The 12,790-nt window shown below is 36.2% G+C and overlaps 1 protein-coding gene across 6 annotated transcripts; it reads left to right on the forward strand.

Annotated features, from left to right (window-relative positions):
- Positions 1-2,884: 2,884 nt before the first annotated feature.
- On the forward strand, positions 2,885-12,163 carry LOC121327048 (far upstream element-binding protein 1-like). 6 transcript variants are annotated; one of them, XM_041270836.1, is made up of 22 exons: positions 2,885-3,029; positions 3,820-3,916; positions 4,605-4,667; positions 5,536-5,574; positions 5,978-6,017; positions 6,437-6,486; positions 6,580-6,651; positions 6,874-6,931; positions 7,040-7,202; positions 7,292-7,390; positions 7,466-7,585; positions 7,753-7,855; positions 8,129-8,229; positions 8,511-8,646; positions 8,899-9,059; positions 9,172-9,320; positions 9,413-9,492; positions 9,668-9,793; positions 10,279-10,353; positions 10,896-10,961; positions 11,297-11,448; positions 11,815-12,163. In XM_041270836.1, the coding sequence occupies exons 1-22, from the start codon at positions 2,937-2,939 to the stop codon at positions 11,821-11,823; spliced, it is 2,052 nt and encodes a 683-aa protein (XP_041126770.1). In that variant the 5' UTR covers positions 2,885-2,936; the 3' UTR covers positions 11,824-12,163. The 6 variants fall into 6 exon arrangements, with proteins under 6 accessions (XP_041126770.1, XP_041126771.1, XP_041126773.1 ...); XM_041270837.1 differs by having other exon boundaries at positions 7,466-7,570; XM_041270839.1 differs by lacking the exon at positions 10,279-10,353.
- Positions 12,164-12,790: the final 627 nt, after the last annotated feature.

Below are 12,790 nucleotides of genomic sequence, written 5' to 3' on the forward strand. Positions count from 1 at the left end.
TATTTTGAATGTTGTAACAGTTGATATTGAATTGAATAAAAGATATTTTACACTGAGCCTGAACTGTGCTTCCTGCATTTCCCTATATAGTAAAAATATCTTCAGGTTCCATTTCACTATTGCAACACACAAACTGCACCACAGCTTAGCCTGCTTCTAAATGCCATGTACCAGTTTAGAGCAGTTTTATTTCATTTTAAAAATTGACAATCGTTTCATGAAGTATTTAAATAATTCACTTAAGTTTCTTAAACTGAAGGGTTTTGCTTTTAGAATGTGCTTCTAAGGCCATTTTATATTACTAGCTCTGCATTAGTACCAGCATCATAACTTCTTTAAACATTTGAAACCCTAATATAGCAGGGACTGCTGCATTGTTTCGGTAACGGTGGCAGACAACAAAAACCTCATGTTTGAATCATCAATTATAGAGCTCTTTGATATTAAAGTACCACAGGAAAAATCTCTATTTAACAGCATCCAATCTAAAATGCTGTCACCTGTACATAGGCCTGCAACAAGCTTATATGACGTATTGTTAATTTACCTGAGGATTAACTTCAGATACATTTGATTTTAAAAAAAAAATGGTGTCTGTCAAAATATTATTGTAATACACTACATACTATTTCTAGGGAACATGATTTCCATTACATGAGAGTAGATGTTAAACTTAATGCTGATTTGAACTCGGCTCTCGCCAAGATAAGCACCAACTAAGATGTAGCTTTACAGTAAACTAATGTGATCCATCTGCATCTCCATCCATTTGCGTTGCTTTATCTGATGATGTGATATCCTTCTGTCTGGTGTTGATTGCTGAAGTGTAATGCTGGCTCCAGGGATCAGCTAATTTTGCCCCCCCAGCGCATCAGCACACACGGCTGCGATGCTGGCTCCGGGGATCAACCCAGTGTGTTCTCCCCAGCGCATCAGCATGACAACCGTGTGGATTGAGCTAAGTAGGGTACATCTCTGGGGTCTTCAAGTGGGTACATTCCATCCTCGGTGTTTCACAGACTAGCCCTAATAAGAGAGTAAAAATGGAAAACAAAACCACCTCAATAACATAAAATGTGGCCATCAATTGAAAATTGCATAGTTACAGTTATTGAGGAAAGGTTGGAGAAAATATGTGTAACCATATATATTTTTGTCTTTCGAAGCTTAAGCTTATTTACAGCCCAAAAGTATTTTGGAACAAAGGTAGCTATTTATTCAATACAACACTATTGAAAAATCACATGGGAAAATATTTTCAAGGACAAAAACAAAAACCACCATAACGTAGCCCTATTTTGAATCAGTTACAAAGGGTAGCAAGAAACTAAACTCAGTTGCAGTTAGATGCCATATACAATTGTTTTACCAGAAATGTTGCACTCCCATTCAATTCATTCATATTATGTCCCAGTGAATTACTTTTCAAAATGTTTTGGTATGAAGGTTGTTATGCGAGAATCAGTTCATAACATGATCTTGCATTTTCATTAAGCCTGGTGACACTTCCACTGTGTTGAATTCCGAACAGAAGACTACATTATCCAAAAACACCTCCTCTTGTCTGGAATCGTCAAACAAACATTTCAGAATTGATCAATCCATAGCTCACAATGGGTGCCCCTGCAAATGTGAAGTGCTGGGGTTGGGTAACTAGCTATAAATGGTGGCGAATTTAGGTGATTGACTATTACTATGTTTTTGCTTCACTGAAAACAAAAACGACCTCAAAATAAATACATGCTACTAATAAATGTGATTGCGCGACAGTATTTTAAGCGAGATTTAACACTGGAGTTTATAGAGTGTGGTAACTTAAATGCATATTCGGACGTGAAAGACAGGCCAGTATTAATTACGACACTGTATCTTAATTAGGATGAAGCCACGTGTGGTGTAGCACGAAAAACTAAAATGTCTGCATCACATTTTATTACTGATAAATCTCTCGGGATGTTCTGAGTTGTAGTCATAGCACCTATCGTTTGCTGTACCGTGTAACTGGATTTTTCAAAAGACAAAAAGAACAGGTTGAATTTCATTAGAACAACTGGAATTTAAAAACAAAAACTAGTCGTGTGTGATCTAAAGCAGGTTTAAAACACTGTTCTTAGTTTTTCAACTGTTCTTTAAACAGTTAATAATTGTGGCCTACCAAAGATGTTCTTAAATGCCTACGCCTGATCAAGCGAGGCCCAAAGTGAAAGCCCGTTGCATAATAATATAGATGAATACTTCATATTCTTAAGTAATTTTTTGGTATGATCTGACATAACTAATGCAAATCAAATAATATTGTTTTAAATATACAAGGGAACTGGTATTGGTTAGAAATATATCTGTACACTTAACAATAAAAAACTGTAAAGGCAACGGCACAATTAAAAGAAAGGCATCTTACCACTATCCCCAATAACCAATATTTCATTTCCACTCTTACACTAGTATCAAATAACTTATTTAATATACCGGTAAAACATAAAGGCGGCACATAAGCTATTACAATATATTATGAAATGGTATATCGCTGTCTCGACAAACACATTATCCGATAAGTCCATTATTATCTAGGCTAATTAAGTAAGGATATCATGTCCCTCTGTGTTGTTATCGAATTAAAGTTGTACTTTGCGCTCAAAGGTTTTTTTTTTTTTGTTTTTAATATATAAATATTTATAAGTAATCCTTTTGTCAATTTTCATAAAAAGAAATGGGGAAAAAAAAACACGTTTTAGTGTTGTGATTCTCGACTTTAACCCCGCCCACCGCTTGATTGCGTTTGATAGAAACCTATCAGCGTGTCTCCTTGCGTCTCGCGATCCCTCCCGGCTGCTCCTGCCCCTCCCTCGCTGTGTCGCATTAACTGCTCTCAGAGACGGACCGCCATCTTCTCCTTCTTCTCACGAGTCAGAGACGCATCGAGATTGAAACTCAGAATGGCTGATTATTCGAATGTAGCTCCTCCATCTTCGGGCGCAGGCGGCGGGATGAACGACGCTTTTAAAGACGCCCTCCAAAGGGCTAGGCAGGTCAGTGTTTTAAGTTTACGCATTTTAAAATCATGTAAATTAGGTGTTAGAAAAATAATAAATGGAGGTCTTAAACATGAGGGAGATCTGGAGCCTAAGGGCCTAGTTCTGTTGAAGTATTTCAACAAAAGATTGTATACCCTCCACCCCACCCCCTCCCCGTTTTGCCGAGTCAATAAAATGTTATTTTAATATAGTATACTGTATTTATATAGTATTTAATTTAGTATACTGTTGTTTACTGTTAGCGCCCACCAAGAAATTACGCCGTACCAGAATTATCCGGTTCTTTGTTTATTTTTTTTTCAAGGCCCTAGTATCTCGTTACACGCTGTGGTTGTCCCCCGAGAAACAACTTTCTAATTAAAAGCGGTGGTTCACGCAAAATATGTTTTAATCTGTTTAATTAACAAATATGGTTGAACACTATTTCTGATGGGTAATGTGAAATTTACAGTGGAAACCACATTTACAGGAAGTGTTTGGGTTTTTTTTGGTATAAATTACATTATATAAAACAATCGACGGCGGGATTGTATTTGTTTAGAATTTGAATGTCTTGTCAATGTTGTGTGTGGGGGGGAAATAACAAATATGCTAACATGTTAGTCAATATAGTGTAAGCAGTTTATAAATTTCTATTTGTAGTTCCTCCGACAGGATGTTTGTATCTGGTGCTGTACGTTTGATACTCGGTTTAATTCCGTGACTGGTGCATTTTTTTTCCTGATAATGAAAAGTCAAGGTTGTAAGTAACTTTTGTTATCTTTTGTTTTTTTTTACTTTTCAGATTGCTGCTAAAATAGGCGGGGATGGGGCTGGTGCTCCTCCAGCCAGTACAAATGACTTTGGATATGGAGGTCAGAAGAGGCCTTTGGAAGATGCAGGTGAGTTTGTCTCGCCCAAGACACAAATACGAGAGGATCCAGTTCTAAACTTGATTTCCTTCCATACACTTTTTTTTTTCTTTGCAACATACTGAGTTACAATTCACTGCTACAAAACTGCAGCTCATGTTTTCTCTATCTCGCCACTACTAGAAATCCATGGCAATACTAATGATGCCATACAAGTTAATTTCTCTGACATTGTCATAGAGCCCAAGTGGATAATTGTTTCCTGGTTGGAGGGAGATACGCCTTGATTTTGATTCTGCTAGGCATATGTATAAAATTGATTATCCAAAAAGTAACACTTTGTTTTTAAACAATCTACTTTTGCATGGATTACTTTTTTAGTTTCCACAGTTAACATTTATTAGATATGACTAGTGTCCTGTGTTCATTTAAAACAAATGAAAGTCGGGTCGGGTGATGTATTGAGTCAAGTTTGTTGCATGTGCTAGCGTTTGTATTGAGTTTTTGGACGTTTGTGCCAATGTGTGTATATATTGGCTTGTTTAACAGTGGTTTATACTGGAAACTATTTAGTCTTTCAGTACTACTGTGCCTTTGAATTTGATTGTGCAGGAATCTAGATTTGTGGTACTCCATTAGTACAGTTTAAATTGAGTAAGACAGAGGTAATGATGCTTCAGCTTATGCTTGTCATGTGTTCTTTTTATTTCATGTGTAGATGACTCTTGGACAAGTCTGAGCAGTAGAACACACTGGGAGGGAATGTCCTCTCCTTTCAAAGGCAGGAACTTTTTGCTTATTTAACCTGTGTGTAGTATGTGAATGTGTAATATCTGTCAGTCAAGTATTTATAGTAATCTTCCATACACAAATTGGAAAGTTTGCACTCCAGCAAAAAAAAAAACAAAATGGAATTGGCATTTGTGTTGTGTTTTTAAAAAAAAAAAAAAAAAAAAAAAAAAAAATTTCAAACACAAGTTTGTGTGCACGCTTTGGAAATCCTGCTAGGACCTTATTTTTCTTTTATGAACTTGGATACATGGATAAGCACTACATTCATATAGCCAGGATGAGAAAATGAAAAGTTCCTTCTATAAAAAAATAATTACGTATTTGCAGGGAAAAACACATGCGAGTAGCCATTTTTACCAATAGCCATTTAAACCCTTTGAAATGTGAAAACTAAAACCGCTTGTGAAGTACGAAACAAGTTGATGGAATGGCATAGGATGTTGCCTCGTTTTGGGGAGGTTGTGTCCTTTTTATTGTCTTGGCAGCAAGATTTATTTTGAAAAACTTGTGACTGATGAGGTGCATGTGGAAAAGTATATCTAAGAACCAGTGATTATTTCTAACCCATGTCTTCTAAAAGCTGTCCGTTCCTTTTTTTGAAAGAACATGTCTTGCTATACCTCGGTACACTAAGCATCATTAGCCTGAGAATTTTTTCCATTCAGTGTTTTGATTTGTATAGTCCTGGTTTAAGAATGTAGTTTGACAAAGGCAGATAACAGTCATGTTACGAACAGTATCTAACATTTCTTAGTTGAAAAACATTTTCTTTTCAGCCTCTAAGATTTGCAGCAGCGGGTTACCAAAAATACAGCATTCTAGGATCACAATATAGAACATTTTCATTTTTGTTACAGATCAACCAGACTCCAAGAAGGTCGCCTCCCAGAATGATCGTAAGTATTGTTAAATAACTGGAAACAAGTTGCATTCCTTAAATAAAGGAAGTCTTGGGTGCTTTTTTTTTTTTTTAACTGTATAAACTTAAGGGCATTGGCATAATACTTGGTATTGTATTTGCATAGTGCAATGCATTCAGATATATTGAGTTTCTATGTATAGTGTGTGGGTGGATATATGGTTGGTTGGTTAGTTAGTTTAAGACTAAAGGTATTAAGAGTTTAACCTTGAGTTATGAACTTCATTGGCCACTTAGTTAGATTAAACACAGTTATGGTTGTCTTTACAACATTTTCTATATAATTGATTTATGAATAAAAATAGTAAAGACTCTAAAAATCACTTAAGGTTAAGGCTGTTTGAGGGCATTTCACAAGTTTATTTTATTTTTTTATACAGCATTTAGCTCACCAATGGGAGGAATGGGTGCATCTCAGAGGTAAGTGCACATTTATTTTCATTAATTAAACAGTGCAAGTGTAGAGGTTATTTCAGGAGATGCAAATCTCGGGTAATGTGTGTCACGTACCCAGACTAACTTGTTAATGATAATTCCTGGCACATTTTGGTCTTTCAAAATGTAAGAGTTAGATGGCAACAAATTAAGTTCTAGGCTTTATATTCGGCACTTCAGATGTTATGGAACAAGTATATAGGTCCTGGCATAAAGTTGGGTGAGGGAATGCAGGCTTGTCTTGGGAGCTGTAGTTTACATTTTTTATAATGAGTGAGTCCATATTTTACCAGTTGTCTACTTAAGCTTCTTTTACCCAATTTAGAAGTTAAAAAGCCTTTTAATGTGCAATAGTAGTTTTATAAATGTATTGATCTCTAAAGTGTTAACTGACATTTTTTTAGGTCGGTCGTTACAGAGGAATTCAAAGTTCCAGATGGAATGGTTGGATTTAGTAAGTATATCAACTTTGAGACAAACTTCCTTTTTATTAACGTACTGAAAAACCTTCCTGATTCTCATTGTCATGCAATGTTTTGTTTTTCAGTAATTGGCAGAGGTGGCGAACAAATATCTCGCATGCAGCAGGAGTCTGGATGCAAAATACAGATTGCCCCAGGTAAGAAATGGCAAAATGTATTTTAATAACATCAGCATTAAAGCTAAAAGTCTAGACTGTTGCATGTCTTGCAGTGCATGTAGTACTATAAGGAAGGTAAACTTTGTAGTATATATGTATGTGCAGCACTACTTAACTAGCTTACAAGGGATAGGTTGTAACCTTTTATCATAAGCGATTACATAATTTGTGTCCTAATTGTTTAAAATTATTTATTTTTAGATAGTGGTGGTCTTCCTGACAGATCCGTCATGTTAACAGGTTCTCCTGATTCAATTCAGTAAGTATATTAAATATTTATTTTGGCATGAATATATTTGGTACAGTATACTTTCTGAAGTGTGTAGCTACTGGTCTTATACATTTTGGAAATGTTATGTTTATTTAGGTCTGCAAAAAGCCTATTGGGTGAAATTGTAGAGAAGGGACGACCTGGACCTGTCTTCCACCATTCAGATGGGCCAGGAATGTCGGTTCAAGAAATTTTGGTTCCAGCCAGTAAAGCTGGCTTGGTAATCGGAAAGGGTGGAGAAACAATAAAGCAATTGCAGGTGAGCAAACACATATTAATGTTCAAATTTTATAGTTCGAGTGCACTGTTATTGTATACAAAGTTTGTATACAAACTGTTTTTTGTCAGGAACGTGCTGGAGTGAAGATGGTGATGATTCAGGAAGGACCACAGAACACAGGAGCAGACAAGCCACTCAGAATTACAGGAGAGCCATTTAAGGTTCAGGTGAGTCAGTGCCCAAGTTTTGAAACGGTTTATGTTTTACAAGAAGTGCAGTCATTTAATTTTATGTATTTACAGCAAGCTAAAGATATGGTGATGGAACTTATCAGAGATCAAGGGGGATTTAGAGAACAACGTAATGAATATGGATCCCGAATGGGTGGAAATGACCTTGGCTTAGATGTAAGTGAGACACAGGTACTAAAGATTTTTTTTATTATCAATTTTATTTATTAACTGAATTTAACTTTGATATTTGTCATGTCTGTATGTAGTTGTGGTTTGTTAAACAAATGACACACTACCTTGATTTTAGTATCTTTGTTAATAGTTCTGTTTTGCTTTTCTTTAACTTTTTATCTTAGGTTCCTGTGCCGCGGTTTGCAGTTGGCATTGTAATAGGCAGAAATGGAGAAATGATTAAGAAGATTCAGAATGATACTGGTGTCAGGATTCAGTTTAAACCAGGTATGGTTAATACAACAGGTGGGCTTCTTCTCTTATGGTGAGATGGCTGTTGTGATTCTATGTAATGTGATCAGTAATTTAGTATTAAACATTGAAGGAATACATTTCTTTGACAACATGCAAAAGACTGACATTTTGTAGAACAATGTGTTTTTAGAACCAAGAACAATGGTGTTCTGCTCAACAGCTGAGACTGTAGCATGGACAGTGGAAAGGCATAATGACAATTTTTTTTTAAAAAAGCTAAACCTAAAAATGTCATTAACTTCTCAGATGATGGAACCACACCAGAAAGAATAGCTCAGATAATGGGACCCCCAGACAGATCCCAGCACGCTGCAGAAATAATCGGTGACCTCCTGAGAAGCGTACAGGTTTGTTTTTTGTTGCAACGTGTGTGTATATTTAAGCAAGCGCTGCAGTCCAGTGTGGATTAAACAACTAACCTTTTTTTTCAATAGTTGCAAGCATTGTCCAGTTGATGTGTCAACATTGACAGGAAAGTTTATTATAAACTGAAGACAGCCATTTATTTATTTAAATGTAGGATATTTGTTTTTAATTTTAAGTTAGTGACTTAAACGTTGCAGTTGATTGCTATTTAGTGTAACAGCTTAGTTAGCATAGGGCTAATGGGTGTTTGCTATCCTTGTAGGCTGGTGGACCTCCTGGACCAGGGGGCCGGGGAAGAGGAAGGGGCCAAGGCAACTGGAACATGGGTCCCCCAGGTGGACTTCAGGAGTTCAGTTTTACAGTTCCTACTATGAAGACAGGGCTAATCATTGGAAAAGGTAACCATGCTAATTGTTTGGAAGATATACTTGTTCTTTTTGAGTGTATTGAAAATCATAAAATGACATGAAGTACATTTTGAAGGTCTTTCTGTCTTAATTGTATGTGTGTTAAATGCATTATTGAAACGTCCGCAAGAGAACTTCTTTTAATGTTTATAGTATCAAGGAAATACTGACAGCTAGATAGGATGGAGCCGTTGTTTAATGTGTGAACTTTAAGCAGATGTTAACAGGTTTTTGTTCTTTCAGGTGGAGAAACTATAAAAAGTATTAGCCAGCAGTCTGGTGCAAGGATAGAGCTACAAAGAAATCCTCCTCCCAATGCAGATCCCAGTCTTAAAATGTTCACAATCCGTGGATCACATCAACAGATTGACTATGCCAGACAGCTTGTTGAAGAAAAAATTGGAGTGAGTATAACTTGTACTGTATTTCAATAACACTTGATTATTGGCGTTGGCAAGCAAAGTAGGCCGACCAGATACTTTTAAGTAGATTACATTTATTTAAATTTTATCCTAGGGTCCGGTGAGTCCATTAGGTGGACCCCATGGCCCACCAGGACCTCATGGAGGTCCAGCACCACATGGTCCCCAAGGACCTCCAGGGCCACCAGCACAAATGGGACCTTACAACCCTGGACCTTACAATCAGGGACCCCAAGGACCTCAGTAAGTATACACTCCGTTTAATGCAGTTGTGTGTGTTTTTTTTTTTCTTCAAGCATAAATAATGTGTTGCTCAACTTTGTTTAATTTTGTAGTGGTCCTCCAGCACCATATCAACCACAAGGATGGGGTAATGGTTTTCCACATTGGCAACAACAAGGACAACAAGACCCTGGTAAGCAAAAAAAAAAAAAAAAACAACTTCTAACTTAGGAACTAAATTAGGAATGTTGGCTAATACTTTCAGAAATGGTAACAACAAATTTAATGTAGCATTTTTGGCATATGTATAAATTGGTTGTACTTTTCTGAAGTGTTTGAGTGACTCTTGTGCTGTGCATGTTTTACAGGTAAAGCAGCAGCAGATGCTAATGCAGCAGCATGGGCAGCTTACTATTCTCAGTATCAGCAGCAACCACAAGCACCAGTAGCAGCTTCAAATGCTGCTCCAGGTTCAGGCCAGACAAATGGACAAGGTAAGTAAATGTTCTGGCTTGTAGCATTTTTTAGCATTTTCTACCAAAAGGTGTAGATTTCTCGGTTTTTGATTTATTGCCAAGTAAACCTGAGTCGATAAATCTGCTGAGGTATATGAGCAAAATCCAAGAAAAGGTGCGAGGGGGTGTGGTTTTTAATTTTATTTTATTTTTTTAAACTTCATTCTGACAGTTACCTCAATCCCTAAACTGTCTTGCACATATACCTAACAGGTAAACTAAATAAGTGAGTGTGTTGCACACATTCAACTGATTTATTTTGCCTTCTGTTGCAATATAGAGCTTGCATTCAGCTGCTATATGGTAGCAACTTACAATTATATGCATTTTACTTTGCCTTTGTCAAGGTGAATATTCCTTCCAAACATTCAGTTGTTGAAGAAAATAGAAATGCAGGTAGAAAACATTAGCGCAGTCTTTCAAGGAATGGTTACCAATTACTGCAATTGTACCATTTTTAACAGGTGACCAGCAGAATCCAGGTCAGAGTGGACAGGCAGATTACACGAAGGCCTGGGAGGAATATTACAAGAAATTGGGTATAAAGCATTTTGAAAATGTAGATTTAGACAGAACAGTGGAGGCAGTTAGTCTGGACAGTATACAGAAAACCAAATACCTTAAATCAAAACACATCAAATTTCAAAGATTAAAACGCATCCATTGCCTTCAAATGGTCTCACTTTTTTTTAAATTTATTTATTTTTAAAAAGCATCAGTGGACTTTTTGCCAGTCCCCTTAGTATTTTTAGGTGGGAACTTGCACAACATGTTTGCTAATCTGTTGTGCAATTTAATTTGACTGCCGTTTTAATATATAAAAATGATTGTATGCATTTTTGCTGCTTAATCTTTCACAGATCCACTCAAAAGAAGAATACAAAGCAGACAAGTCATTATGTATTGTCTTTGTGAAATGTAATTGTTGGTCGGTTAGCACCATATGTAGTATTTCAGAAAGTGGAGAAACCATTAAATATATACTCTATGTAATGTGAAACATTTAGTTTGGGGTTAAGATCCAAGTTATGACAATAAACAATTTGAAAGATTTTAGCAATAAAACTTTTCATCCTTTCAGGCCAACAGGGTCAACAGCAGCCACAGGATTACACAAAGGCATGGGAGGAGTACTATAAAAAGCAAGGTATTCACTTTTCAAGTGAAAGTATACACGCCAATAAGATGCTTGGATCAGCTCTTGAAAATTAATACATATTCCAAGTGAAACGGAACTTTCTGCAGTAGTATAAATATGTATGTAAACGTGTTAATTAGATGGAAAATGTTTACAATGTACAGTTTTAACCCCACAGATTCAGAAATTTGTCACAATCAAGAGTCTTAAGTTAACCAGAAAAGTAATTTAGATTGCCATAAAGTATATACATATTTTTGGCTGGTGTGTGAGGAATACATAAATGTGTCACAAAACTAACTTTTTTTTTTTCTATACTCTCTCCCCTTCAATCAAATGTTAAGGTCAGCCAGCTCCAGCTAGTGCTACCCCAGCAGCTGGCCAACCAGACTACAGTGCTGCATGGGCAGAGTACTACAGGCAACAGGCTGCGTATTACGGGCAGGGAAGCCCACAGACAGTACCTCCACATCCACCAGCACCACAAGCACAGCAGGTATACTCTTCCTAAGGGTTGAATAGAACATTAGGTTGGTTTGTCACAATCTTCACGTGTGTGTATAAGTTGTTACAATTAATACATCTTTTAAAGAAAGGGTACTCAATTGCATGCATTAAACAGTTTCCCCCCTCCAGGTTGTGCAGAACATTCAGAGATGGTGCTATAACTTGATATTGCATGCATTAAACCAGTGTTGTACTAAAAAAAATACATTTCTCCTGCAGGTGGTGAAAAGTATGCTATGATGGCAACATACCTACTAATTCCTTTCTTCCCTATGCAGGCTCAGACCTTAGAATTAGCCTAACTGTTCTTGTTGTTAACCTTAAAATGTATTTCTTATGTATCTCTTCTGCACAGGGCCAGTAATGTGAAGTGGACATAGAGTATATGCTTCATTGTCGAAAAAAACCTTTGTTAATGTTTGGATGCAGACGCCTTGATGAAGATCTTTATTTTCTTTGGTTTAAAAACAGTTTAAATAATAATAAAAAAAAAAAAATGTTTAGAATAACCATTCCGGAGGCGATTCTTGTATAATAAATGAATGGTTTGTTTTTAGTATGTGGTTAGATTTGGACATTCCAGCTCCTGTATTTCAACTTGTGGTCAATGCTTCTGTTTATAAACTGTAGTAATTTCCATGTATATCATCTCAGTTTTAAAAGTGGCTGTTTTGTGTTTTGCAATAAAACAAAATGAAACCTCCTGTGTTGGTAAGTTGGGTGGAAATATATGGGTAATTATGAATCGTGCAAGTTACTTTGTGAAATCAATAGTGTACGCACTGAAGCTTTCTATAAACTGTCCTGGCTTTTTTTTAAAACTTGGAAGTAGCAGGTGTTCTTTGACCCTCTTTAGCAATGGTAAATGCTCAGTTTTTAGTTTTGCAGTTGTCAAGTTGTGTACCTGACCTGCATTTTTTTTTTTTTTTGGTAATGAGAACATTGCTTGTCTTACTAAAGTGAAGTCGTTGTATTGCGTTTTATTTGATAGTGTTTTTTTTTTTTTAGATCAGTTGTTTTTATCTCTGTGTAGCTGTTTATTTTTTTTACCAGCTTTCTAACTATCTGATTTTTAGAAATGGGCAACATGCATCTGTAAAAATATTGCATTGGCAGCATACGTGTTGCATATTTTTTCAGTCTAGTACTGTAGCATGTTCAATGTACTGTGTAATAACTTTATCTGAATGCTGACTCGAGATAGACTGAACTGTTAATAAGAGTACACCTTTTTTCCTCACAGGAAAGTTTAGAAAAGCGGTAAGCAAAAAGACTAAAGTATTTTACTAAATGTTCCCATAAATGTGACTTTACTGAACATTTTAGTTGGA

This window comes from Polyodon spathula, chromosome 14 (assembly GCF_017654505.1).
Source record: "Polyodon spathula isolate WHYD16114869_AA chromosome 14, ASM1765450v1, whole genome shotgun sequence".
Lineage (NCBI taxonomy): Eukaryota > Metazoa > Chordata > Actinopteri > Acipenseriformes > Polyodontidae > Polyodon > Polyodon spathula.

Bases quoted from the DNA above. Each gene is read 5' to 3' on its own strand.
- LOC121327048 (XM_041270836.1), top strand. From the start codon at position 2,937: ATGGCTGATTATTCGAATGTAGCTCCTCCATCTTCGGGCGCAGGCGGC. The intron at 3,917-4,604 runs GTGAGTTTGTCT...TTTCATGTGTAG, and splicing joins GAGGCCTTTGGAAGATGCAG to ATGACTCTTGGACAAGTCTG. The intron at 6,018-6,436 runs GTAAGTGCACAT...ACATTTTTTTAG, and splicing joins GGAATGGGTGCATCTCAGAG to GTCGGTCGTTACAGAGGAAT.